The sequence below is a fragment of the Aphelocoma coerulescens genome, chromosome 4A (genome assembly GCF_041296385.1).
Source record: "Aphelocoma coerulescens isolate FSJ_1873_10779 chromosome 4A, UR_Acoe_1.0, whole genome shotgun sequence".
Lineage (NCBI taxonomy): Eukaryota > Metazoa > Chordata > Aves > Passeriformes > Corvidae > Aphelocoma > Aphelocoma coerulescens.
In genome coordinates this window covers 17,825,652-17,852,476 of record NC_091018.1, presented here as the reverse complement: position 1 = coordinate 17,852,476, position 26,825 = coordinate 17,825,652, and the positions used below count along the sequence as shown (strand labels likewise).

General features: G+C 41.3%; 2 protein-coding genes across 7 annotated transcripts in view; both read right to left on the bottom strand.

Moving 5' to 3' along the window:
* Positions 1-11: 11 nt before the first annotated feature.
* Positions 12-23,032, bottom strand: OGT (O-linked N-acetylglucosamine (GlcNAc) transferase). Of its 3 annotated transcripts, none has more exons than XM_069015559.1 (22): positions 22,845-23,027; positions 19,074-19,224; positions 17,912-18,155; positions 16,292-16,360; positions 13,165-13,281; positions 11,751-11,830; positions 10,357-10,552; positions 9,990-10,130; positions 9,710-9,810; positions 9,366-9,519; positions 9,160-9,261; positions 8,746-8,925; positions 8,053-8,211; positions 6,903-6,992; positions 6,030-6,155; positions 5,499-5,669; positions 5,262-5,378; positions 5,015-5,182; positions 2,882-3,034; positions 1,947-2,199; positions 1,628-1,751; positions 12-1,071 (listed from the first exon to the last, which is right to left on the bottom strand). In XM_069015559.1, the coding sequence occupies exons 1-22, from the start codon at positions 22,879-22,881 to the stop codon at positions 897-899; spliced, it is 3,108 nt and encodes a 1,035-aa protein (XP_068871660.1). In that variant the 5' UTR covers positions 22,882-23,027; the 3' UTR covers positions 12-896. The 3 variants fall into 3 exon arrangements, with proteins under 3 accessions (XP_068871660.1, XP_068871661.1, XP_068871662.1); XM_069015560.1 differs by having other exon boundaries at positions 19,074-19,254; positions 22,845-23,010; XM_069015561.1 differs by lacking the exons at positions 12-1,071; positions 1,628-1,751; positions 1,947-2,199 and adding an exon at positions 3,187-3,308 and having other exon boundaries at positions 2,903-3,034; positions 19,074-19,254; positions 22,845-23,032.
* Positions 23,033-24,408: 1,376 nt separating this feature from the next.
* Positions 24,409-26,825, bottom strand: part of TAF1 (TATA-box binding protein associated factor 1) — a 29,430-nt gene continuing 27,013 nt past the window's right edge. For all 4 annotated transcript variants that reach the window (XM_069015554.1, XM_069015555.1, XM_069015556.1 and 1 more), the window contains 2 exons: positions 26,080-26,257; positions 24,409-25,059 (listed from right to left, as the gene is read on the bottom strand). In XM_069015554.1, the coding sequence (XP_068871655.1) occupies positions 24,843-25,059; positions 26,080-26,257 (395 nt within the window). In that variant the 3' untranslated portion in view covers positions 24,409-24,842. The remainder of the gene's footprint in view (positions 25,060-26,079; positions 26,258-26,825) is intronic.

Below are 26,825 nucleotides of genomic sequence, written 5' to 3'. Positions count from 1 at the left end.
GGTCAAATGAGTCAAACTGGCAAACCAAAGCTTTATTTTTTTTTTTTTTTTAAAGTCTTTGCTACAGTACCTAGGACTGCATCCCTATACATAATTAACAATCATTCCTGAAAGATCTGTATTTGGCACCAGTTTGTGTTTACCTCAAACACTTGTGGGGAGGATTAACTTCAAATCAAATTTGGTTTTTCAACAGAATAGGAGCTGCCATCATGAAGCCAATTAGCTGAGTTATTGGAGAAGCTTAAAAAACAAAACAAAACAAAACAAAAAAAACCCCAGAAGTCCTTATCTTAACCAACACATTACAGAGAGCTCCAAAACAGAGGTCAAACATTAAAAGGCTGATATAGGCTCAAGTGGTTTATAAAACCTATAAAAAAAGACTACACCAGCACATATGCCCCTTCAGTCCACGCAGTTTAGAAATTAACACAGGGAGCAACTCGCTAGCTGGAAATCTTGTCATGGGAGAACCACATATATACCAACAGGAGTACCCAAAATCAAATGTTAAAACGCTCCAATTCCCAATCCACATAAAAGGAGAGAGGTTTGTAGGAAGATTAAATCAATCCATGATATCATAAATTGGTTGGGCAGTTCAAACTTCCCCCAGCAACCACTTTGTCACTCACACACACAGGCTCACATGTACACGGCTCAATCCCATTCAAATTCCTCATGGAATAAAAGGATCCCAGGCTCTATTGAGTCTTTCCCTATCATGCAAGAAATAGGTCTGGCTGTGCTTTAATCACCATCATGTATTACTTCAGCCACAGAGTACCAGGCAGATTAAGTAGAAATGCACAGTTTTTAGCTCATCATCTCTGCACAAGTGTTGGAGAGGCTCAGTTCCTGGAGAGTTCCTGGTGGGCACACCCAGTCTCCCTTCATGCAGACTCGCTGGCCTCCACTGGTTTGATCATGTGGTCCGGTTTGTTGCCCGCAGCGTAGTGATCCCACATCTGGAGGTACAGCCGCTCCAGGTCCATCGTGTACTGCTTCGTGTTGAACAAAGGGCTGGATATTCTCTGCTTCCAGACTTTGCCACGGATTTTTTTCAGGCTACAAAAGAGAGTTAAAGCAGTCATGAGACACTCCAAACACTACATAATACTGTTTACCTTTGAAACCTGCTGTTTTCAGCTAACCCAGAACTGCCTGTACAAACTGTTTCAAAAACACCTGCCCCCCACCTCCACCAAATTCCTGTTCTATCTCATCATTTCTGATACAGACCAGTATGACCACTTCAATTCAGAGGAGCTGCAACATTAACTTGCTGCATTATCTGTAGTGCAGTAACACTTCACAGCATGATTTTAACTTGAAGCGACAAACTGCTTAATCTTCACTTTAAAAAGAACAAAACGGGAACTATATTGCACTTTTGCACATAAGCAGTTTCTTCAGAATTTTCGTTCAATTGGGAGTGCTGCTAAGTTACCATAAAAGCAGAAGCTGAATTAACTGCAACACAAGACACCTCTAGAAGAGGACTGCCCAGCTGTTTTAAATATAAAGTATCTGCAGGATTAAAACTCATGTCTCAGCACTGTGCCCAAATACAGTACTCTACATTCTTGATGTTCCCACATTACAGAGTCCCAAGTCTGCTTACTATTCCAGGTCAGTTCCCAGTTTCACAGCAATATCCTCATACTCCTGTCTGCTTTTTGCAATCAGCTCAAGACAACCCAGGCAAGTGAGCTGTGAGGCAGCAACTCGTGAGGCAAGAGTCTCGCCTGAAGAAAAGAAAATAAAAGGCACATCAAAACCAACAAAAACAACCAGGAATGAGTTTATCAAGACACTTATCACACACTAGGAGTTACCTTCCTTCTGCCTCCACAAGGAGCAAAGTTTGATGTGTTTGCTGTTACTAAAAAATTACCAACATTCCAACGCATGTGTTCAGTGTAGGTTCCCTGCTGCATTACCTGGCATAGTGACCATTGGTGTTCCAGCCCAGAGCACATCCATGCCAGTTGTGTGCCCATTGCAAAGGGGAGTGTCCAGACAAACATCAGCCAACTGCCCTCTCCTCACATGCTCTTCTTTGGGGGCAACAGGTGAAAAGATGATTCGGTTTTGGGCAAGACCCAAGTTCTGTGCGTACTGCTGGATATTGGGCTCTCCTACAGCTGGGAAACGTAGCAGCCATAGCACACTGTTGGGAACTCTTTTTAGGATCTATAACAAAAATAAAAAGCAAATACAGAAATTTCAGAGAGGAACATTTATTTTTCTGAAGAAGAAATTGCCACATACTAAAATTAAGTGGAAGCCATCATCATTCAGTACTTTGAGGTATAGAGCAGAAATTCAACAGATCATTATGAATGAGATCACCAGGATTGTATTTCTAATCCCACTGAAAGAGACAGCAACTCTGAGCAACACTTCACAGAGCAGTTCTTAAAAGACTAAGTCTTGAAATTAATGGTCTCATTTGTTTATAGGCCCATACTATGGAATATAAAAAATTACCCCCCAGTAGCTCTCAGCAATACACTGTAAGCTGGAACCTGATACAGATTTATCAATCTATCAACTGCCGAGGCCAATTGTAACTCAATTGCAGAGACTCTAAGGAAATCCAAAATTATTTCACAATGGAGAACCAGCATACTTAGGCTGTCCAAAACATAAATTTTCACTGGCTAGATGCACAGGTATCATGTGAAATACATCTAAAACACTCTATATTCTGCTAACACTAAGCCCTGCACATGAGCACTGTAAGGATTCAAATGGCTCAAGGTCAACGTTTTCCACAGAGAAGTTAAAACTTAACTTGCATGAAGTTTTAGCTAACCTGAACAGCTATGCCAGAAGTCTGACCTTAGATTTCCTACTGGATACAGATACTCACATTAGCCCACATCTGCAAGGTGGAAGGATCAATCTTATACAGCTGATTGAAGTTACAGTACACAACAGCATCCTCTGGTAAGCCGTACTGAGAACGGGTAGTAACAATTATAGTCCGTGGAACTTCTTCACCAGTTGCTGCTTTGTTGTTAATCTAAAGGAGAAAAAAAAAAGCTATTGAAACACTGAGACTGCAGGAAACAAGACTATGCCCTGTGGAAATGTCCTGAGACACATTTGTTAGCATAACAAATTACTGTAAGCATATCTTTGGTTTTATGATACAAAACAAAATTGTCTACTTACCCACCGCAAGAATTTAACTGGTATGTGTACACGCTTGTGGATGCCACAATGTTGCAACCACCAAGGCAAAAAACACTGGGCATTTTCATGCCCTTCCTATATCTCCCCGAAATTCCAAGTAACTGGAATAATTGGAAAGAAGAATCATATAAAGAGGCATTACACATGGAATCCTATCCTCCTTAAGGTCACTTAATTTCCTCGAGACCAAAAATAAAATTAAAACTGAAAGACAGAATAAAAAGGTATTTAGAAAGCAAAGATGGGGTTTGGCTTGTTTGGAATTTTGTGGTTTATTTTTGGGTGGGTTTTTTGTGTGTGCTTTTTTTTTTTAAGATAGAATACAGTAAGCACAGAACAGATAATCAATAGATACAGACTCAGATTTAACTGATAAGACTGTAAGGAACCAGTTGACAAGGAAAATAATGAAAATGCTAAAAATTAGATTAGAAGAGTTAATTATGAACTTGTAAAAAAAATGAATCTTAAAGCATTCACAAAGAATAAGAATATGCTAATAAAAAGCAGCAGAGGATGAAGTTGGGATAATCAAGATACCATGCAAGAGTCCTGAGGATTAGTAAAATGGAAGCAGGATTTTCAATTTTTTTTTTAATAATGACATGCAATAATGGGATCAAAACTAAACAGACAGAGCAACACAGCTACTTAGAGCCTTCTTCCTTATATATGTATTTTTACATACATATGTGTTTAAAATTTAGACAGTGGCATTGCAGCCAGCCACTGATGACACACTTGATGTGAATGACAATGACTCGCTGTCACTGACTGTTAGAAGATGCACAACAGCTCTAAAGAAGTTGGTAAACATGCTACTTATTTAGGAAACCGAGACCTCAAAAAACACAATGCTCAGTTCTTGTTGACCTATGCTCAAAAGCAGCTGATCTCAGCACAAAGAAGTGCTATAATTAGTGTCACTGAATGATAGAAATCCTGTTTTAGAAGTGCACAGACAGAGCTTAGGAGTGTTTCATCTCAGTGGTGGAGCGTTAAGACAAGAATTCTCTATGATTCTCAGATGACAACTTCAGAAAAAAACAGCCTTACGGACCAAACTAAGAGAAACTATTACCAACTCAAAGTAAAGTCTCAGTTGTGAACAAAAGAGCTCCAAAATAAAACAAGGTATGAGATTATGAAGAGAGCAGTGGCAATAAAAGGTATCAAAATGATGTAAAAGAGGTTCCTGAGGGACTGTGAACTGAGTAGAATTCACAAGATAACGAGTTATGCCAATGTCACAATATGGCATTTCTGAAAGGGAAAAACTGTTCTGCAGTGGAAGAAGAGTTAAAACACCACCAGTAACTGTCACTAAAATCCCATGAATTGTTAAGCCCTGAGAGGTGGTAATACAACATATAATTCTGAAAGATGTAAGGAGATGAATAAATGTTGAAATACAGTGGAGTAACTTTGCCTCTATTCTATTACTCAGCAATTTTTTTTTCCAACAGAAAAACACAACTGACACTGAATAACAGGTCACAAATCTCAGTAGGCTGCAGGCAGTAAGGAAATCTTGCCTTCAAATTCAGAACAAACAAATATCTTCTTTATGCAACAAGAATGAATTTCTTTGGACTTTAGATACCTCTAGATACAATTCCTCTATCTTTGGGGGGCGGGGAAGATCATCTTCCATTACATCTGTGGCTTATAATGAGCTTCCTTCAATATGACAACTAAATGAATCAACATGACAGAAAACACATTTGCTTGGAGGCTTTTCTTCGTTATGTTAAAACATACATATATAACATAAAGCCCAAGAGAACAGTGTCCTGAAGTGCCTCACCTGAGTAGTTGCTAATCCATTACTGATGTTGAATCCATTGATAGTAATCTGAATTTGTCCACGATTAATCATCTCTATCACAGCCTCTGCAATGGTGTTCATAGGGATGACTGGCATGCTGAGGGCGGCATTGCCATCGGCATTGTCACAGCTGTCGGGACACTTCATCTGAGATAAATCACACAGGCATCAGAGGGAGTACTACCTTCAGTCCCCAGGACTGTACACAGACAAGAGCAGCTCTCACCTTAACAATCTTGACATCAGGAAGGCTGTCAAGAAATGCCTTCAAGTCAATGCCATTCAAAACAATCCTGTTATCATAAATATGACCATTGGACTTGAAATCAATGACTGCTTTTTTCTGTAAGAAAAAAAAGATTTCAAGAAGTTACAAGATCACTTACCAATACTATACTAAGTGCCATTTCATAAAGACACCTATGGAAAACACCTACTTTTCTTGCCCCATCTTCCAACATACCTTCAGATGGGGGAACATGTTGGCGTGGTCTCCGATAAAGAAAGTGTTTGGCATGTAAGCTAATTTCTCTGAATACTGCTCAGCCACCTCAACTGGGGAAGTTTCTTTATCTGTGATGATATAATCCATGAACAATGCCCCACTGGTTCCAGGATACCCTAGCCACATTGCCTAAAAAACAAGAAATCAAGGTTTTGCCACATACAGGTTCAAGTTCCTTCTTCTGCTTTACCAACTGAAGATCAACCCCTAACTCCAAACTTTCACTACCAAGACAGTGAACAGCTCAAAGATATTCTAAAATTCATGTCTCAATCAAGTTTTCTCCACTATGTGCAGCTTTAAGCCAGAACACAAACCAGTGATTACAGCTTCTCTGACCTGAGACAACTCTTGTAGTCTAGACTGACACTAATTATGGTTCCTCTCATTCTCTTTCCATAGGCATTTTAGAAAATCTTTAGTCAAAAAATCCCCCCAAAAAACTCTGACATTGATTCTGGCTTACTAAGAGCCCTCTGACTTGGTTACCTGAATAGGTGCTGGTCTCAGGGCAAACAATTCATTTCGGGCTCCTTTGGTGTAGCCATTCATATTAATGAGAATGTGAATCCCGTCCTGATGGATGCGGTCTGCTGCTTTTCCATTACATGGTATCTAAGAATGAATAAATACATAAATACAAGTTCTTTGTGTTTTCAGTCCTCCAGTAATAAATGTGGTTAGTCATCAGTGTAACAACAGATAGATGCCAACTGCATAATTTAATTTAAGTGAGACTTAAATCTAGTTATGCCTGGTTTTACAGAAGTCTAAGTCCTCAATGCAGCAGTGAACTTCAGCAGCAGTAAAACAAAAGCTAAAGCAGAAACTGAGGTTGTACAAACCAGAACAGCCTCCCCCATACCCACTCTTCTAAGGCTAATTAGTAATCAAAGCTCACACGGGTCAAGTGGCACATTCACAAACTAAGGTAGTACAGAAGATCAAACTGAAGGTCAAGAATAAGCCAATTAACTACTCTTCAGGATTTTGTCTTGACTTCTGTGTATACTGAAATCCTGGTCAGTTTTCACACTGAACCTAAAGAAAGCCTAAATGTTGCAGTTGTGACATCTTGATTTCTCCATGACATTTAAGTATGACTTATCTTGAGATCTAATGTGAGAGTTAATAAATAATGATAATGTTACTTTTTAATAAGCAGAGATCACAAGATAACCACCACATCCCAGGTAAGGTCTAACATCAATACATCTACAAATTTCAAAATTCTCAAGACTAACATCAACTTAATTCAAGAAATGATTTAAAGTAAGAATCTCAAACTACAGGCTCATCTCCTCCTTCTTCATTTAGAAAAATCTAGGTTTGCTAAAAGGTCAAAGCATAAAACAAGCTCACCTGAGATAAGTCAATGAAATGATTTGCTTCAGCCATCACTTTTACACGGAAGTTTGTCCCATCATCAGGACTCAGGGCATAACAGAACACCTAGAATATGAGGCACCAAAAACAGTATCTATGACAACTTGCCCATAAAATAACTGTGCTATATTGCAATTTTAAATTACATCTAGTTTCACACAAACCATATTAATTTATGTGGCGTCTACCAGCTGAGAAAGAAGCAAAAAAAAAAAGGCACTGGGCCATTTTTTGACACATTTGAACCAGGCCTATTTCTGGTGCCAGAGTATGGCACTGCATACTGCACAGACATATATCCAACGTTCTCATGAGTGCAAGGCAAAGTAATTTAACAGAAGATTTGTATAAGAATTAAATTCTCTAAGAATGCCTTCTACAAGTCACCTTTGACTTTCTAATTAGTGAGAATCATAACTATGAATCAGGCTGAACAGACAAGCTAAGCCTCAGGGAAGCTTTTTAACAGTGACTAGTTCTCCTGATGCCTTTTCCTGGTCTTAAAATCAAGAGTCATACATGGTTAGAAGGGGAAAAGGGATTTTACCTTGGTATTTATTTTAAGGATCCTTAGGTGCACACGTCCAGGTCATATGCATCGCAATGCACACCCCACAAAAGATCTGGTGTAACATTACAGGTCTTACTAATTAGCAGATCTATCAAAGATTCCCCAAGGAGAAGCTCGAGTGAGCTCCCCTCCCCAAGGAGCCTTCTCCTGGATGGTTCTATCTCAGTTTACAGAATGTGTTCTGGAGAGGACCTTGGGGTCTGGGGCACACTGACACATTCTAAAATGTTTAGTCTCAGCTTGACAAACAAGTCCAAGAATGTAGGCAAAAAGCACTAAGAATGCAGAAGTTGTAAAAAAGGTATAACAGGGGTATAAAAGAAAAGGCAAAAAATCTTCATGGCATCACTCCCAGTTAGGAAACTGAAAGTGTATCTGAAAACAACACTTCATACTGGGAAAGGAGGATGACTCGGACTGAAGAACTCTTCAACCCATAAAAAAACAAACCCAAGAAGCACAGATTTGCTCTTTCCTTGTTTAATTGCTTGCACCAAGAAGAAGTGCCACTTACAGCCATATTTAAAGCTTTAAGTATGCCGTTTATATTTTTACCTCAAATTTGTCTGGGTTATGCATGCCTGGAATTGACTGCATTAGGTGTGAGGTTGGATGGTTTCCAAAGTCAGAGCTCACATAGCCAATACGAAGTCGACCTTCACTGGCCTTCAGATCCTTGGGGTGCTCATATGGTGGCTTGTGAAGAACATTAATCTGCCAAGAAAACACGTGAGTGTTTACAAAATCAGGAACTAAAATCTAAACAAAAGGACAAAAACCTCCTAGGAGTTTGCGAAATTAACCTTATCCCACGTTCAAGCAAGCAGTCATGGACATATGTTATTCTATGTATTCCACTGGAGCCAAGTGCAGTGCCCACACACTGTGTCACAAGATGTGATGTCTCTGCTCTCAGACAAATAGAGACATTGCTAGTGCATTTCTGCTTTTCTAACAGTTTCAATATCCCACCCCTGATCATTAAATATACTGATACCATTCATTAACCAGACCCTGCCACCAGCTGACAGCATATTTTCATTTGTAACTGGCAACCTGCTCAAGTAGTCTGTCTCAAAACTCACGAAGCACTAACAGCTGTGAATATTACATCCTATCTCTTTACATGTCAGTGACTCAGAAAGCCTACAAAGGCTAATACTGACAATCTGAGTATTTGATTCTGAGCAGAAACAGGCAAAGCCCCAAAGAACTTCAATCACAACTGGCCTGTATAGAACTTCCTACCTTGTCCAAACAGAGATTTCCATGTCTCTCAGCAATTGCCTTCCTAAAACTGTGAGAAAGGGGATACAGCATGCTATGATGTGGGTGTACAGAAGGCAGTCTGTTTTTCTCCAGCTGATCAGCTACAATGCTAACCAGCTTCTTCATTCTTTCATCATAGTCTGTCCAGTCACAGACAATCTAAAAAAAAAAAGGAAAAATAAAGATTAGGACAACAGCTTCCTTCAACCTGCATCAGTTATTTCACAGGTTGAGATTAATGTTTCTTCCAAAAATGGAAGTGAGAACTTCTGTAATTACTGTTGACGACTGTATAATCTTATCTTCTCATTTAAATCTAACTCTTTACATTTAAATTAGTAATCTGCTACATAGGAATCCTGAGAATTACAATCAAAGCCTCATCTTCCTCACCTGCAAACAGTGGGCCAAGTTACAATAGGCATCTGGGAAATCAGGTTTCAGTTTCAGAGCAGTACGGTAAGAGGCAATAGCTTCTGGTATATTCCCTGAATCCTGTGAAGACACAGAAATGAGTCAGCAGGTAAAAATATCCTCAGGGTAACTACTCACAGTGCCCCACCACACTCTTATAAGAGTGAATCATTTGCATGTGCTACCTTGTGAATCGAGGCCAGATTGCTGTGGGCATCAGCAAAAGCTGGGTTTATCTGAATGGCACGGGTGTAGCACTGCAGAGCTCCTTGAACATCCTGCATCTCCTTCAAAGTGTTTCCCATATTAGAATAAGCATCTGCAAATGTGGGGCTGATTCTGAAAAATAAAGATAATATGTCATGAACAAGAAAAGCTCCTCCTCCAAGGAGAAGACACACTCACATCCAGACTTTTCCACTTGAGCAACTACGCAAATTAAAACACATGACTAAATCACCTTCTATACAAATCTAGGCACTTTCCCAATTAGGAAAGGCTGGGACCCTTACAGAGAGTATGCATTTACCTAATAGCCTCTTTGTAATGCATCAGAGCTTCCTGTAACTTTCCCTGCTGTTGCAGAACACTTGCTAAGTTTGAATGTGCTGCAGCAAACTCTGGAAACACCTGGAAGAAAAAGAAACGGACTCTGTCTCAAATGTCACAAGCAGACCACAGCAAAAATACTTATGCATTTATTACTGTATTTTCTTACTTTTTTTTATTGAGAGGAGGAAAAAACCTAGGTCCTACTATTAAAAATTCCCAACCTGAACCACCCACCTCTCCCTCCCACTCAACTGTACCTCAAGAGCCTTCCGGTAAAGACGGACAGCTTCCTCAATATTGCCCTGCTCCCGCTTGATGTTTGCCAGATTGTTGAGAGAATCTGCATGAGTGGGACAAAGTCGAAGGGCTGTGTTGTAGCATTCTTCTGCTTCTACCACCTTGAAAAAAAGGGACACTGTTAATATAGTAACATTTATTGTAAAAGCATTGTTTATGAGAAGTCATTATAAAATCACTTTTAAAAGGTTCAAGATGGAGATTTCCTGAATTATTCTCCCATTTAAGTAAGTGAGGTTAACATCCATCTTAACAAAACTGGTGACTGCTGGTGTCTATTAAAAAAGCATTCAGTGTAATTCTAAGAAGGAAAGAAGTGCTCCTTACACTGCCTTTCTCCTTCAAGGCATTGGCCAAGTTGCAGTAGGCATCAGGGAAGTGGGGCTGGAGCTCAATGGCCCTCCTGTAGGTGTCTATAGCCAGGTCTATCAGGCCCTGCTCATAGTACACACAGGCAAGGTTGCCATGCACAACTGCGTGATTTGGGCTCAAACTCAAGGCTCGCAGGTAAGCTGCCACAGCTCTGTAAAAAAACAAAGAAAAAAAAAAAGAGAAGGTAAACAATCATCCAGAGAGCAGGAATTACTTACCTTGCTTGGTACAGTGTTTAGTGAACAGTATTAGGTCTGCTGAAAAACAAGCAAAGCTTTCAGCTACTTTTTTTTAACACTCTTCATTACTAGGAAAAACACCTTTTTTGTCTTACTCCATTTTTTGCCAATTTATTATTCCATTTTAACAAGATAAACAGTATCATCTTATGTCTTTATTCTTTCCAGTAACCTATCATGATTTACTTAAGACTTCAATCATCACTTTGTTCAAAAGTGAAATCTTTAATTATGTGCTCCTATAGCACTATACAAATGGCTGATGTATTCAAATCCAGTTTCTAGGAAAATCGTAACAATATACATAGTAAGTAATGTTTAAAAGGTGATGCAAAATCTGAAATTATGAAAAAACATCCCTCTGGTCCACTAATTCATGGTTAAATCAGATATCACTGAATCATTTAGACTGTGTGCAATGCAGATAATTAACCTGTTCCTTGCAAGTTTTTATTAAATTTGGGGCCACAAACCACAGCTATCAGAAATTATAAACCAATTAACAGATGCAATATGGTACATTGCATAAAAACAACACAGCCTGGATCTTTTCCCAGAAACAAAAGATTCACTTATCAGATTAGAAGTCTCAGAACACATTAGCTCAACAAGACAGCAGCACTATTGCAACTCAAGGCAATAACACGAGGAGGACATGTCACAAATACAGACTATTCAATCAAATGTTTAGCTGAATTCCAGCATTTTAGTTTGTCTCACACAGAAGGAAAATTTTAGAAGAGACACACTTGCAAATTATGTTCTGAATCACATAATGAAAACAGAAAATTCATGTATTCAGGCCTTTCTCGTGCATCTTATTTTCACCCTCCCCAGCCTTAATTTCAAATCTATTTTCATCAGAAACTCTCATTTTTGACAGTGCATTGTACAAGAAAGCAATATGAAAGAATATATTTCACTGTAATTTTTTATTTTTATTTAAATAGACCAGTAGCCTGGTCTGTCTGCACTTCAAAGCCACTTGCTTGCTCACCCTACAGCTGAAGTCTTTGCTACCCCTGTCCATAGACACTTTACAGAAGGAACATAATCTGTATCTTGACACACCTGACAAGCCACAGAGAGCAACAGTATTGATCTGCTTACCTGTCAAATATCCTTGCCTCCTTCAAAACATTTCCCAGATTGATGTAAGCATCCAAAAAATTTGGGTCAAGTGTTACAGCCTGAAAATATTTTTGAAGTAAAAGTTTTGAGTATTTAACACAAAAACATTATCTATGAAATTGTGTTGTTTGATGCTTTTTTGAAACTTGATAACTATAATCTGTAAACTTTTAAGACTTTATTAATAACCTAGTAATGAAGGAAAACTTATATAAACCAATCACAGAGCAAAATTATTTATCTGTAGAAATGACAGCACGTACTACCTTCAAATTTATTTGTCTGCTTACCTATTCAGTTGCAACTACTGCAGAATAAAGTGCTAAGCATTTATTTCACATTAGGCTGATCATACTTAACACTCCTGTCTACTGATGCTATGTTGTCTTTAGCTTGTTTTTAAGAGGAGAAACCCTAAAAAACCTTATCTGTATCCTTTATCTACTGCAAAGTGAGACAGAATTCTAAAACTTTACCAGTGCAGAAAAATAGAGACTGTGCTCAAGAACAAGAAAAGGGCAAATACATCACGTGTGCAGGGAAAATTCAGTAGCCATTTAACTAGAACATCTTCGCTCTCTTCAAAACTAATAAAATGCAAAAAACTACTTAAGAAACTGATGAAGTTACAGAAGCTGCAGTACAAAGCTACATGTGAATTTCTGACAAGCCCCACACTCTTACAGTCTCATGGGAACTATTAATCCCAAATTAAAATACTTCAGCTATCACGAACTAGACACAGATCCCCCCCCCCCAAAAAAAATCTTGAGCAGCTAGACTTTTTTCTGTAGATTTAAAGCTATGAATTTCAGAAAGAAACTGTTGCCACATCTTAAATCCAACTTTAGAAATGAGTACAAAATTAATTACGGTGCCAATTAGATACTAATTGGAAGGAATCAGACAACTAGTTAATGACACTAATCTAGAGAAGTCTGTACAGTGGTGAAAAATAACCCTGGAGAAGAGGAATTAATGTGTCACCTAAAACTGTTCTTCTCAGATACTCAAAGGACAGTAATACCTGAAACAAAAGTCACAATGAAAAATGATTTTAAGGACCAAGTTGATTCTCTCACACATAAAACATGCAAAACATTATCATCTAATCAGATTTTAAAAAAATTTAGTCCGAAAAAGGGCTGAAGAAAAATTTAATTAATTTTTTCGTATTTGACGTGTATGAAGTCCTAGGGCAGTTCTAAGTGTCTGTCTCTAGCAGCATACAGGCAGTTTGAAACACTAGCAAGTTTAAAAAAACAATTAACATGAGCTGTTAACTAAGAGGACCATACAAAGTTCTCCACTATCAAAATATTCCTATCACCTGCAAGCACACAACTGCACGTACATACAAATCTAGCTGAAGCTGACTCCCTTAGGTAGTTACCTTTTCAAAGTGATGAATTGCAAGCCAAATTTCTCCTTGGGCATTGAAAACACAGCCAAGATTACTCCAAGCCACTGCAAAGTTTGGTTGAGTCTCAATTGCTTTTAAGTAACAGGCCTTGGAATAGTTAAAGAAGAGAGATACAAGGGAAGGGGAATATTTGTAAAAAGAAAAAAATGAGAAAAAATAATTGTTAGTATGCCTTCTCTAACCAGCCAAAAGTGACCCTGCAGTATAGGCTAGCTTGCGCCAAAACTAATGCGCTGCAAACTGTTGTTGATCCTGCGCCAGCGCAAACCAAAACCCAGGTGCAAGCCCACCATTTTTCAGTTATGCTGGTAACAGTTTAACATTCCTTCAGACACCAAATCACCACAGAAATCACCTTAGAAACAATTCAAGTAGTTCACCAGAAACATATGCCGCCTCCAGGTGCGTAAAAATCAAAAAATTACCGTGCAAAAACAACTTCACTCTGAAATAAAATTTTCCAATATTCTAAATCAGATAGAAATTACTTTAAAAAAAAAACAAAAACTCAAACCAAAAAAGCTACAGAAAAAGATGAAGCCATTCCTCAGTTTTAAGTGTGCTTGGCAAATGAGATGACACACCCCATCTTTATCTTGTTTGCTGGTTTCTTCAAACACAATTCAACCTCTCCTGCAGCTTCAAAACCTCAAATGACAGGATTGCATGAAGGTTTAGGTCCCTGTAATGCAAGCGCAAGAAATCGCTGCGCATCCTACCCAGCACGGCGCCACGCTATCGCTGCGAACTGCTTGGCTCTAGTGATTGCCCCAAGGTGCAGTGAACGGCCAACCAGAATCATTAATCTACCAGACAGGCCCACACAAAACTCGCATGTTAAATTTGATGTCTGGACTCTGTAAATGCATTACGACCCAATTTTATCCAAAAGGCCGCAGCCTGGAGCTCGGGCAGTCGCCCGATCAGAGATTAATCATCGAGTCAACCGTTCACGGGGGCTTTAATCGCACGCAATGCGCGTTACCGCTGCGCAGCCTTTGCGCTACTGCAGGATCACAGCGCATCATCAGAAGAGCAGAACGCTGCAATCCAAACAAAGAAGAAAAAAGGAAAAAAATGAACAACCAGAAGAGTTAGAAGCTTTTACTATTAACTATCTCCAATTATTTCTTTAAAAAATATTTTAATTTACTTTTACTTTATTTCTTTGAAAGAATTTGTGGCTAATAGTATAAAATATTCTTACATTACTTGCTTGTAATTAAATATTTTAAGCTGTTTCTGAAGCCACAAGACAGAAGATTCAGGCATGGAGGCAAATGGTTTTGCTGTGGCAGTTACAAACCCGTTACCATATTTCTCATCATGTGACTTTTCGGTGCGTTCCTTGCTGGAAGAGGAGGAGGAGGTGTGTGTCTGCCCTAGATCCAGGCCTCGAGCTCCCTTCAGCGAGGCACCTTACGCATGGAATAGGAGGTTTCACCCACCTGAAACCTTCTAAATACAATATCAGTGGTGAAAAACCAAAAACAAGAGAGAAAATAAAACAAGATCATTAGTAAGAGTTCAACAAAGCAATTGCATTTTTTTGGATATGTCTTAACACATGGGAATGAGGATAATCTGTCTGTAACAAGGGAGACATGCAGAAGGGAGAGGGTTAATCGGGCAATTGCATACAGCAGGGACTTTTTTTTTTTTTGGAAGAAAGGCTCTGAAATATCTACAAAGAAATTAAATTTTAGTTCAAACTGTAAGGAATCTGCTGGCTTGATCTTTCAAATGGACTGATAACCAAAGAAACACATTGCAATTTACTCAAGATGTTTTTCCTCGTTTATTAAGTTCTCACAAAACGGAATAACACTTTCAAACTAGGTGTCTCCAGAGCTCTGAAACAAAGAAGTCAGCAACCTAAGGCAGGCGCAGTGTCTTGGCCTATACCAGTCACACTAAAGCTGCAGTGAAGTGCAATTCATGTTAGCTGTCCGCTTGGTGGGCTGAGAACCAAGTGTCTCAAAGACTGTTTAACTCCGAATGCCGCTACACAATGTTTTCAACCTGGATCCGACCAAATCAATCAGGCTGCCCTAGGGTGGTACACACATCCAAGTTGTTATGAGAAATCAAACAATATTGAATTTTGAACCTGCAGTCCCCGTTACCCCATAAAGATGCCCACCCTCCCCAAATGGTGCTGCAGCCAAACAGACAGCTACGCTGTTCATACACTCCACTTCTGAGCATGCGCGTGGGGCTTGGAGCGACAGCCGTGGAGTCCAGAGTGGTTCTGATTTCTCCACACTCCTCACCCCTGCAGCGCGGACGCGTAAGGTGGCTTGTAACAAGACAATTTCTTTCTGCAATCCAAATTTTAACGTGCCAAGAATTTTAAACTCATCTTGGCGTTCGAATTCTCAGTTTAGGAAACGCAAGACTGCTAGAAGCCACCTTTCCACTACAGCAAGTTTTCTTTTGATCAGTTCATTTACCAAACAAACCAGCTTTGTCCTTCCGATTTCTTTATTTTGGGGGAGGGGAGAGGGAAGACATGATGAAAAGATATTGGGGGATGGGGGTGGGGGGGTGGTGTGTGTCGCATACTGCAGCTATTATTTACTAGCCTTTCTTCCACTATCAAGGGAAGGGAAAAGTTAAAAGAATAAAAATCTTTAAAAGCCAATATTACAAGGTAACATTTGGATAAGTTTCTTCTCCACTTACAAGCCACAAAGGACTTTAGAAGAGCAGCCTTTTCAATAGCACCTGCATCGTACAGGGATCTCGAGCTAACCACAGGCTCTCTGCTTGGCACCAGCAGGCAAGCCTCAGATCTGAAGGATTGTTACTTATTTCCAGATGAAAGCATGATGGAGCCCCTGCCCAATACGTCAGAATGGTATCAGATAGTCTAGTTCAGCAGCAAGGCTCGGTAACTTTCCATTTCTTGACTTAAACCAACTTTTTAAACATGGACATGCCATATCTTGCCCTGCAACTACTCTGGGGTGTTTCAGTGCCTTCAGTTTTCAGAAGTTTCTCGGACTGTCTGTAGATCAACGCAGATTTGAAGACTTGGTGCAAAGTTCAAGTTTTCAAAACACTGACGTTTACATGTATTCTACCCAACACCTACCTTGGCTTCTTCCAAGCGACCCAGGGCTTTGAGCAGGTTCCCCAGGTCACTACGAACACAGTACAAGTCCTGAAAAATCAAAATCACACCATCATCTTCAGGACTTCAAATGCCCCCACAGGTCTTCACAGAGTACTTGCAAGGGAACAACCCAGTCCTCTAAAGCTTAATTTAGATTCTTAGTAGATACATCACAAATGTAAATTATTTTTCTTGACCTAGCATTACAGACAACAGATAATCTGACCAAATTTAGTATGAACAACTGTAAAGAATTAAAAAGAAGTAATATTTCATACAACTCCTATTTTACAGAAATACAAAACTGAAAACAAATGCCCCCCCAGCAGCTTAAGTCCTTTTGCCATGTGTAAGCATTTCAAGCCCCATTTTTTTTCCCCAAACCATTGTTCCAAACCTGTACTCTTAAGGTACACTATTGCCATTATGGTTTTTAAATAGATATATAAAGTGATTTTGCTGCCTGTATCTCTAAAGAGGTTTTTCTCCCTGTTTTGCCCATTAATCCATCCATTTCCAATAGCTTTACCACACGTTCTTGTTCTTTAATTTGTTTGAAATTAAAGCAGAGTCTGCAACTGCATTATCTAGCAGTAAAGACCACAGAGAATGGAGACATTTTGTCAACACTAATGAAAGGATTTACTAACCTAAACAAAACTCAACCCCTGTAAAAAATCCCACCATCTCACATTATTCTAACCAGTGCATCCACTAGTCACCCCAAGACACATATTAAGTTAGACAAGTTCACACTGGCTGAAGAACACAGAGAAATAAGATTCTGGGCACTTGTTGGACTGGGTTTGCTTTTGCTTTTCCTACAGAAAAAGGATTTATGCACACAGGACTGATGCTGCACTTTAAGTATTTTTTTATCAAAATGTTTGACCAAAGATGCAGGCAAATACCTTCATCATGCTGAGCAATACTACACAAATTTAATGAGCATGATGCAAAACAGAGGACAGCAGTTTGATACCATGTTTACTAAAAAGTCAATCTGAAACAGTTACAACCAAAAATCCAAACACCAGATCAATCAGTCTTACAGGAATCACTTATAGACAGTCAGTTTCAGCCTATAAAACCTAAACTGATGCTTCTGTAAACCAGTCCACAGTGGAAATCTAACCCAGTCTACAGCAGAATTCTAACCAAGGCAACTCAGCACCATGAAATTTCTAACTTCATGATAAAGTAATACCTGGTGATTTTTCAAGATTTCACATTCAAGTCTAAGCACTGATTCTCTCACTGTAATACTACGTTAAAGCACACAAAGCTAAGTATGAGGCCATTCACTGAAGCTTCTGCCCTCAGAAAAAGAAAACCAAACAAACCCTTGCTGTTCTTTATCTAAACGCTTAAGTATGTTACATATACAGAAAAGCAAACAACCAGCAGCCCTTACTGCAATATACAACTTTTTGTTACAGAAGCCTTTCAAAGATCCTTAAAAATAGTAATAACTACTTCATTAAGTTTATAGCATACAGGTTGAAAGGGTTATCTTTTGTTCATTCTATGAAAGCTGCTACTTTTGTGTCCTGGGGCAGTAATAAAGAATGGACTTTTATAAAATAAAGCATTACTTACAGGGTTGTACTGAAGGGCAGACACATATGCCTGTACTGCTCCTTCCATATCACCTGCAGCTACGAGTGCAGCAGCCAAATTTATATATCCATCAATGAAATCTGGTTTGAGGCGCAGTGCATGTCTGTAATGTTCAATTGCTTCCTGCAGCTGTCCACGCTCCTTGTACACATTGCCTAGATTTGAATAGGCTTCGGCCAACAGTGGATTCTGTTTGATTGCCAAAGTGCTGAAGTGAGCAGACCTGGAGAGAACAGACAAGTTAGCAACTAAAAAAACACAGCCCAAAAACAACCAAACAAACAAACAAAAAAAAAACCCAAACCAACCCACCCTCAACACCCAGTGTTTGCCTGTTTATCTAGTTACTCTAATGAACATTCATGCTTAAGTGAACCAGACATACAGCCAATAAATCTGGACTTACAGAGCTGTCTTTTATGTTTATGCTCCCACCTTAAACTCCGATCTCCCTCGTTCCCATTTTAGGTTGTACTGAAGAAAGACAGGTCTCATTTACAGTCAGAAGGGTTCAAGTTGCCTCACCAAACCTGAGCGCAACACACTTGGAAAAAACGCTACAGGAATCCCTCTTCCAACATCTGTACACTTTAAGCAATGTTCCACTTGATATTCTTTTCAAGAAGCAGGACATGGCTTACATGTAAAATTCTGTTGTATCCTCACCCACTTTATTTTCCCCTATCTGAACTACTACAGCTTCAATCAGAAGACTATATAAAACAAATCTCAGTCAAATGTTCTTACTTCCTTCACCAGCAAACATGAATTTACAGCCAGAAAAAGTGACGTTCAAAATGCTAGAGGCACAGAAAGCAAGATCAGGAACAGGCAAGCAGAAAGAACATAAAAACAACTTTCAGATCAGAAAACTCCTTTAACTAAACATGCTGCTGTGCAGGAAACAGTCTTGTAACTTAAAAAAAAAAATAAAACAAAACCACCTTGGACTGTAGGTGGAATGAACATTACACATGTAAATCCTGCCAGTACACACCAATGTGGCTGATGCTCCAATGTTAATAGGTACGATATTAAAATAACACGAGAATAACGGCAAGGCCTCCTGTTTGTTGCAAAGCTGATGAGTCCAATTTGCATTTCTCTTACCCCAGCAAAATCCCAGAGGGAAGAAACCTACCTGTCCAGTCGGCGACACTGGAAGTGAATGGACGACAGTAACAAAAGCACACCAGTGTTATCAGGCTCCTGTCTCCAGAGCTGCATGCAGTGTCTCTCTGCTGCTTCAAAGTCTCCTGCCTGATACTCACGATGAGCCAACTCCGCTAACCCTTGGAAGGAAAGCATACGTTTCGTTGGTTCTGGAGAATCACCAAAACATTTAAAGGGGGAAAACAAAAAGTTAGATGATGGGAACAAAACAAAACCAAACCAAAACAAAACAATGAAAACAAATGTACACAACTAATGGATGAAAATGTTTGAAATTAGATGAAACACTACAGCAGGTGACAGTTGGGACTCTAAGATCTTATCTGCACCAGTCCTTGCCTCCATCAGCTAATAGTAGCAAAAATGCAGACTGTAACGACTGTGAATATTTGTAAGTCAATCATTTTCCATTATTCTGAAAGAGACTCCTGTCATGATATATTTTGGTTCCTAACAGTGGAAGTGCTGCTAACAGAACAATGACTCTCCTCACCCTCCCCCACGACTGAAAATCCTACACTTTGCTATGCTAAAAAAAAGTTCTAATAATTTAATAGGGAAATGAAGGACAGGAGACAAAGACTTCAAAGGACTTGAACAAAATAAAGTTTTGCTGTACAAGTAGTGAAAGCCCTTAAAAAAAAGGCAAAAAAAGCACAATGGGTAACATTCCTTGAATCCTGCATACTCCTACATTTTCTTTGAGGAGTCAAAATTCCTTCACAGAAAAAAACTGGTCTTGGAACAACAATATCTGATGAGAGACAAACATACACTTCAATGATTATGCAACTGGCCTACAGGAGGAACCATTAAACACATAGGGTACAGGAAAGAAGTTACTGCTCCTGGAGGCTTAGCTGGAACAGGAGTGACAAAATGGTTTTAGTATTTAATACCCAACTGTGGAGAACGAAAAACTTAAATAAAACCTGTTTTACACAAAACAACTGGAAGTAAGAAAAGTAAGTAAAATTTCTTACAAACTAATAAACAAGTGCAGCTTGGAAAAAACCTACAACCATTCATCCTGGAAAGAAGTGCTGGCCTTCAAATTATGCCTTTATACCAAAAACTCTTACTATTAAAAGGTTTGATTACCTCAAGTATCTCTCATCTTTCCTCCTGTACTCTGCAGACCCTTAATTCCATTCATTAAACACTTCCCACCTTATCCCACAGTTTTAAAATTCTGAATTTAAATGAAAGAGATAAACCTTTCCTAACACAAGAAACCACCTCAACAGCTGAGCCTACATTTTTGTAGTGGGGTAGTACAAAAGTCCAGAGACTCTCATGCTTCTGTGAGAAGGTGATGAAAAAAAATCATAAAGACATTAAGTACAAATTTACTACCTCGTGCTAATTTTACAAAATTGGGATTGATGGAAGTTATTTAAACTGTTTTTAAATGTGGGGTTTTAGTACCAGTAGGTTTTAATATAAGACTACAAGCGCTCTAAGTACAGTAATTTTTCCAGACAGTACATTGTCTCTGTCAGTGCTATAAACTGTTTTACAGTAAACTGGAACTACCAAAGCCACTCATTTTCAGGTAATTACCAAATTAGTAACCAAGTATCTTCATCCAGATTAGATTCCTGTTTTTCAAACCCTGACTATGGGCAAAACGGACTTTGGGATCTGGTTAAACCTACTGGCAAAAATAAAAAGGTACAATCTTTATTCAACATGAGAATGTTGAACTGTGGCTGAAAACCACACCGTTTATAAATGGTGCTGATGGTAATTCTGGAGCACCAGCAGACTGTTCCTCACTTGGCCCTTCTGCTGTTAACAGGGTTTGCCCTTCTGGCAGTCAGAGCATTTTCAAGTTCCGCTGATGGCACAAACAGAGAAACCAGACAGAGGAAGAGCATGTCTCATGAAGTGGATTTCCTCTTCAAATGCATTTCAATTGTTTTAGTAAATTTCAAAGCTAAAAAAACCAAAAAAGCACACTGAAACAAAACAACCCAAAAGTTTACACTTCAATACTTGTGACTGCTGGGAAGGTAGGCTTTCAGCCATGATCTAAATGCTACATTTTGCCTATTTAAAGCAAGAAGTCAAACTGAAGTTACAACTTCCAGGGCAAGAGAGCAGGCGGTGCAGATTTCACACCTGGGAATGAGAACTACTACCAAAAGCAACAAAAGAAGAAACACTTGACATTTTCTTTCATTTATCAAGTGGCTCTGTTTACAAAACAACCCACCCTTTGTCCCAGAGATAAGGCAAACTCAGTATAAAATTGCCAGTCATCTACCTCCAAGCATTTATTTTATAAATGATTCTGATAAAGTTCACTGAAAAGCATGAAGTGGACATGCGCATCACAAAGTTCAGAACGAGCAAAACTTCTAATACAAAGTTGGCTGGAAGTTATGCAGTGCAAAATATCCGTAAGATAGCCCATGGATGGATGCTCACTGAATCAATGTGTAAAGAAAATAATTGCAGTGAGGACTCACAGCCAGGAAAATCCCGTATCCAGTCTTGCATAAATGAATTTCTGTGCCTAGGCTAACTTGTGCTGCACACTTTGATTATGACCTTGGAAAAAGTCTAGTACGTGCTGTGACAATGACCTTCCCTGAGGCTTCCAGACAATACAAGCAAAACAAAAAGCTGCACAGAACCATCAGAAACGTGCCCAAGGCATTTCCCTCCCCCACCCGCCCAATACCATCCTAAACACTTGCAATACACTCATGCTCAACCCTGCGTTCAGATCAGTCTAGGTCCAGACAGGAGCAGTGGTTACCTCCAGCTGGGAGGTGCTGGATGAGCACAGGACTCTCTCCCAGCGTGCACGTGGCTCTTTTTACCTCCAGGGATCTAAGAGGATGCTGCAGCCTCGCTGACCAGACACAGTTCTAGCTGAGAAGGTACGAAACACCGTACTGCAGCATCACTACAGTTCCTCTTTAGATCCCTATCCCTGCACTGCTATCCCATCTTTCTCCAAAAGTCCTCTTTTTCCTTCTGTTTTTTCCCAGACATCGTTTCAGCTCTTCCTGCCCCTCTGGTTACAGAAAGCCCCAAAATCTGGGGGATAAAGCTGTGTTGTCCTTTCATCCTTTCAGTTAGCATAACACTTCTTGTTTTTTACTCTACAAAAAGTCAGATTTCTCCTCCATTCCTCAAGTTCTGGATCTGCTAACTAGATTTAGGGCAGGATCTTCTGTTGATGCAACACGCTATCGTACTGTTCAGAAAAGCGTTTTAGTACACGGCTATGCCACAGAATCATAGAACGGTTTGGGCTGGAAGGGACCTTAAAGATCATCTCGTTCCAATTCCACGGCCATGGGAAGGGACACCTTCCATTCGACCAGACTGCTGAAAAAAAGTCCTAAGTGCAGCGAGCGATTCTGGGCAAACCGACACATATTTTGGGTCAGGCTTTTACCCTACTTCGCCCTCTAACGCAGTCACCTGATAGTCCGATAAATATAGCAGCGAGCCCGCCGCACTCACACCTTCCTGCGCCTCCCCGGTAGCGGCCCGGGGGCTGCCCACGGGCAGCGCCCACCGGAGCGCACCCAGGGCCGCGCTCGGGCCCGGGGCGCACAGACCCCACAAAGGCGGCGGGGGCACCCCGGCCCTGCTGCTTCTGGAAACTTCCGCCGGGCGCGGGCCCGGAGAGCGGGGAGCAGCCCCGGGGGCGAGGGCTCGGCCCGGCCCCCACTGTCCCCGGCCAGCCCGTCCCCGGGGGCGCCGCAGCGCACGGTACCTGTGCTGTCCGCCACGTTCCCCACGGAGGTCGCCATCGGGACAGGGGCCGGGGAGTCTGTGGCGGCGACAGCAGAAGATGCGCTCGGGCCGGGCCGGGCCGAGCTGCCCGCGATCGCGGCGCGCTGAAGCGGCGCTCCCGAAATGGCGGCGGCGGCGGCAGTACCGAATGGCCGCGGCCGGAACTATCCCCGCGGAAAAGAGTCCGGGCGGCGCCGGGCAGCGCTGTCGCACGGCGGGCGGAGGGACCCGCTGGAATCGTCGTACTACAACTCCAAGGTTATCCTTCCGCGCGCAGCGCTGCGCCAAAGGCGGCGGGACTGCGCATGCGCCGCCATCTCCCGCTACTCCCGCACGTGGCCCCGCGGAAGCGGCGCTCAAACACCGGGAGAGCCGAGCTCAAACACCGGGAGAGCGGCGCTCAAACACCGGGAGAGCCGAGCTCAAACACCGGGAGAGCGGCGCTCAAACACCGGGAGAGCCGAGCTCAAACACCGGGAGAGCCGAGCTCAAACACCGGGAGAGCCGAGCTCAAACACCTGGACAGCGGCGCTCAAACACCGGGAGAGCGGCGCTCAAACACCGGGAGAGCCGAGCTCAAACACCTGGACAGCGGCGCTCAAACACCGGGAGAGCCGAGCTCAAACACCGGGAGAGCCGAGCTCAAACACCGCGGGAGCCGAGCTCAAACACCGGGAGAGCGGCGCTCAAACACCGGGAGAGCGGCGCTCAAACACCGGGAGAGCCGCGCTCAAACACCGGGAGAGCCGCGCTCAAACACCGGGAGAGCCGAGCTCAAACACCGGGAGAGCGGCGCTCAAACACCGGGAGAGCGGCGCTCAAACACCGGGAGAGCCGAGCTCAAACACCGGGAGAGCCGCGCTCAAACACCGGGAGAGCCGCGCTCAAACACCTGGACAGCGGCGCTCAAACACCGGGAGAGCCGAGCTCAAACACCGGGAGAGCCGAGCTCAAACACCGGGAGAGCCGAGCTCAAACACCGGGAGAGCCGAGCTCAAACACCGGGAGAGCGGCGCTCAAACACCGGGAGAGCCGAGCTCAAACACCGGCACAGCGGAGCTCAGTCACCGGGAGAGCGGAGCTCACCGGGACATCGGAGCTCAAACACCGGCACAGCGGAGCTCCCCGGGAGAGCGGAGCTCAAACACCGGGAGCAGAGCTCACCGGGACAGCAGAGCTCATTCACCGGGCACCGGCGCTCACCGTGTACCTGCACTCATTCACCGGGCTCCGGCCGCACCGGTGTACAGAGAAACAGCAGCATAGGCGTCTGTATCCCCATTCCTGCTCTATTTCCATGAGCTCCGTCAGCCACACGCCAGGACTCCATACGGAACCCCGGGGTCTGCACAAAGCTTCCCCGGGGCACTGAAAATTAGCAGTCTCCGGTGAATCGTGCACCTTCCTAAAGGCTCATATTAGCAAATTCTGGTTTCTGGAAGTAATTGCAACTTAAAGAAAAAGGAGGGCAGCTGTTTCTGAAGTATTGGTAATAGTTAGGCAGTTCCCAAAGCCACTTAAGGGTGAGACATCAGACACTGTAGTTGAGGTCCCAGAGAAAAAGTTCCCCTTTATGAAATGAAAATTGCCTTACAGTTGTTTATCCACACCAAGTATTTCATTCTGAGCATTTTTTCCTGACAGACATGCATGTATCCAAACAAGCCAGTATTTCTGAGGAATTACTTTACATCTATAAAGACTGAAGAACAAACCATACAAAACTGTATTGGGATTCTGGAGCCAGTACAGGCTACAACGAGCCAAGGCTTCAGCAGGACATGCTTGTCTAAAGCTCATTTTTCACCGTTTACTCATTCATATAACATGTTTTATAATCAATTAAAATATTATATTAAAAAAAAAAATCTTCTTGTTAACACAGTCCACACTACACTGCTCCTTATGCCAGACTGGGACAAGAGCAGTTCAAGAGCCAAGAGTGGCCCAGGATGACCATCATCTCAGGGAAGGGAGTTCATTCATCTGAGTCCAGGTCACTGTCTCCTGCAATGGAGTGAAAGTCCTCGCTGTCCTCCTCATCCTCAGACAGATGGACCTGACTTAACACACTTGGCCCAGAGCGCTGCTGTTCTTCCTCTTCCTCCTCTTCTGAGATCTCATACCCTCCAATGCTGCTGAAACTCGTGTCTCTTGTGTTGGACTTTGGGTCTGGTTCTTCGTAGCTGCCATAACTAGAAGAAAAAAGAGAGTAATTTCAAATGAGCTGCTGATACCAACAATTCTGTATTTAGCTGCTGTAAGGATTGGCTTGAAGTCCTGTGAGCACTAGGAACCACTGTGCACTTCAATTCTGTCACTGGCCAGGTTTTTAAAATAAAATTTTTAAAACACCCAGTTCTTCAATGAAACAATTCCATTATCTTTACCCCACTCTGATACACTCAGGGCAGGAAAACCAGATTGCTCCAACACCTTCTGTCACCTTCTCTGCTGACAGAAAGTGCAGGACTGTTTTCAGCCCATTCTCATCTTCTCTAGCACTTCCTGCTGACTCTTGTCAAGGTCCTGGGCTGGACTGACCATTGCCTGCCAGCACAACCTATCAGCTCTGATGTCTGTGATTTATTAGGCAAATATCAAGAATGGCACTAAAGAACTGAATTCCACAAGTACAAGAACGGAGAATCAAATACTTATACTCTACAGAATGTCCAGAGAAGGGAGAGTAGGTTGCTGTTCTCTCAAATGCAAAAAAATAAAGCTGATATTGTTGTACTTTTAATTTTCTAATAATGGAACGCCTTCCAAAATACAGAATATGCATATTCCTATACTTTTGGACTTCAACTAAGCAGTTGCACGTCAGGACATGCTTGTTCTTAGAGGGGAAAAAAAAGTTAATCTTCAAAATCACTTTTGAACTTCAAAGACATCTTGTAGTTTGAGACAGCTTGTAAATACCTTTATTTGTCCTGCCATCAAAAACCACTATGTACAGGAAATAATCTAACTTAAAAGAAATAACTGGGTGGGTTTTTTTTTTTAATTTAACTGATATTTTTATTAGTGAAAATCTTAACAGCAACCCCAAATTTCTGTCAGTAAGAATAAATGGTAATTATGGTTGCAACAGTAAGAACAGTCACAAGATAACTTTAAGAAAAATGTGAGATATTCTTCAGGTTTTTATGATGAACACTTCAAAAATCTTTAAGAGAAGGGATTTTAACAGGATTCTCAGCTCTGATTACCTGATATTGCTGTCCTCCATAACATGAGATGTCTCCCCACCGTCTCCTTCATAGGACATCATGCTTTCTTCATTGTCCATGCCCATCCTTGTGTTCTCTTGAAGAACATGAGGTTGTTTGGGTCTCACTGCATTGGGCTCCACATCTGAGTCACTGCCACTCTCACTCAGCTGGATAGCTGTGTAATGAACCAACGTTTGGTCACAAATTGACACGTTTGTTCTGTCACTTACATACCCATTGTCTGTGTTTAAAGGCTGCAGTATTGACTGTAAGGAAAGTTTACAAAGTTGTGTCTCCACAAGGCAGCAGAAAAGGTATCTGGGAGGTGATACCACCCGCTGAGTGCCCGATTCTGATGTCATTCCAAAGCAATCTCATTACCACCATTACTCAAAAAGGCCTTATGTCCTGTCTACTCTGAAAAATTCCCCTTCTTCTCCCTCTAATAGTTTTCAGGAGTCACTGCTAAATACCACTATGAGCTTTTCTGCATTGTAGTAAAACCTAGAAAAAGTCTGAATAACCTCTCTACACCTCTTCCAGTTCTTGATAACATTGTGTTGACATTAACATTTTACATTTAACATTGATAACCCTGTATCATATCAAAATAAATGCTGTGCTTTTACTAGACTGCCTATTCCTGGCTCTGCATACCAAATCATACTCACAGTGTTTTCAGAACCATTTGCAGTTTCACTTTATGAAATACAGTCAACAAGATCTTCTCTTAACTCTGCTTT

Excerpts from the sequence above, each read along its gene's own strand:
- OGT (XM_069015560.1), bottom strand. The coding sequence starts at position 22,881 with ATGGCGACCTCCGTGGGGAACGTGGCGGACAGCACAG. Across the intron at positions 8,926-9,159 it reads ACTTGGCCCACTGTTTGCAG|ATTGTCTGTGACTGGACAGA; the intron begins GTGAGGAAGATG and ends TTTTTTTTTTAG. Across the intron at positions 5,670-6,029 it reads TGAGACCAGCACCTATTCAG|GCAATGTGGCTAGGGTATCC; the intron begins GTAACCAAGTCA and ends CTTGTTTTTTAG.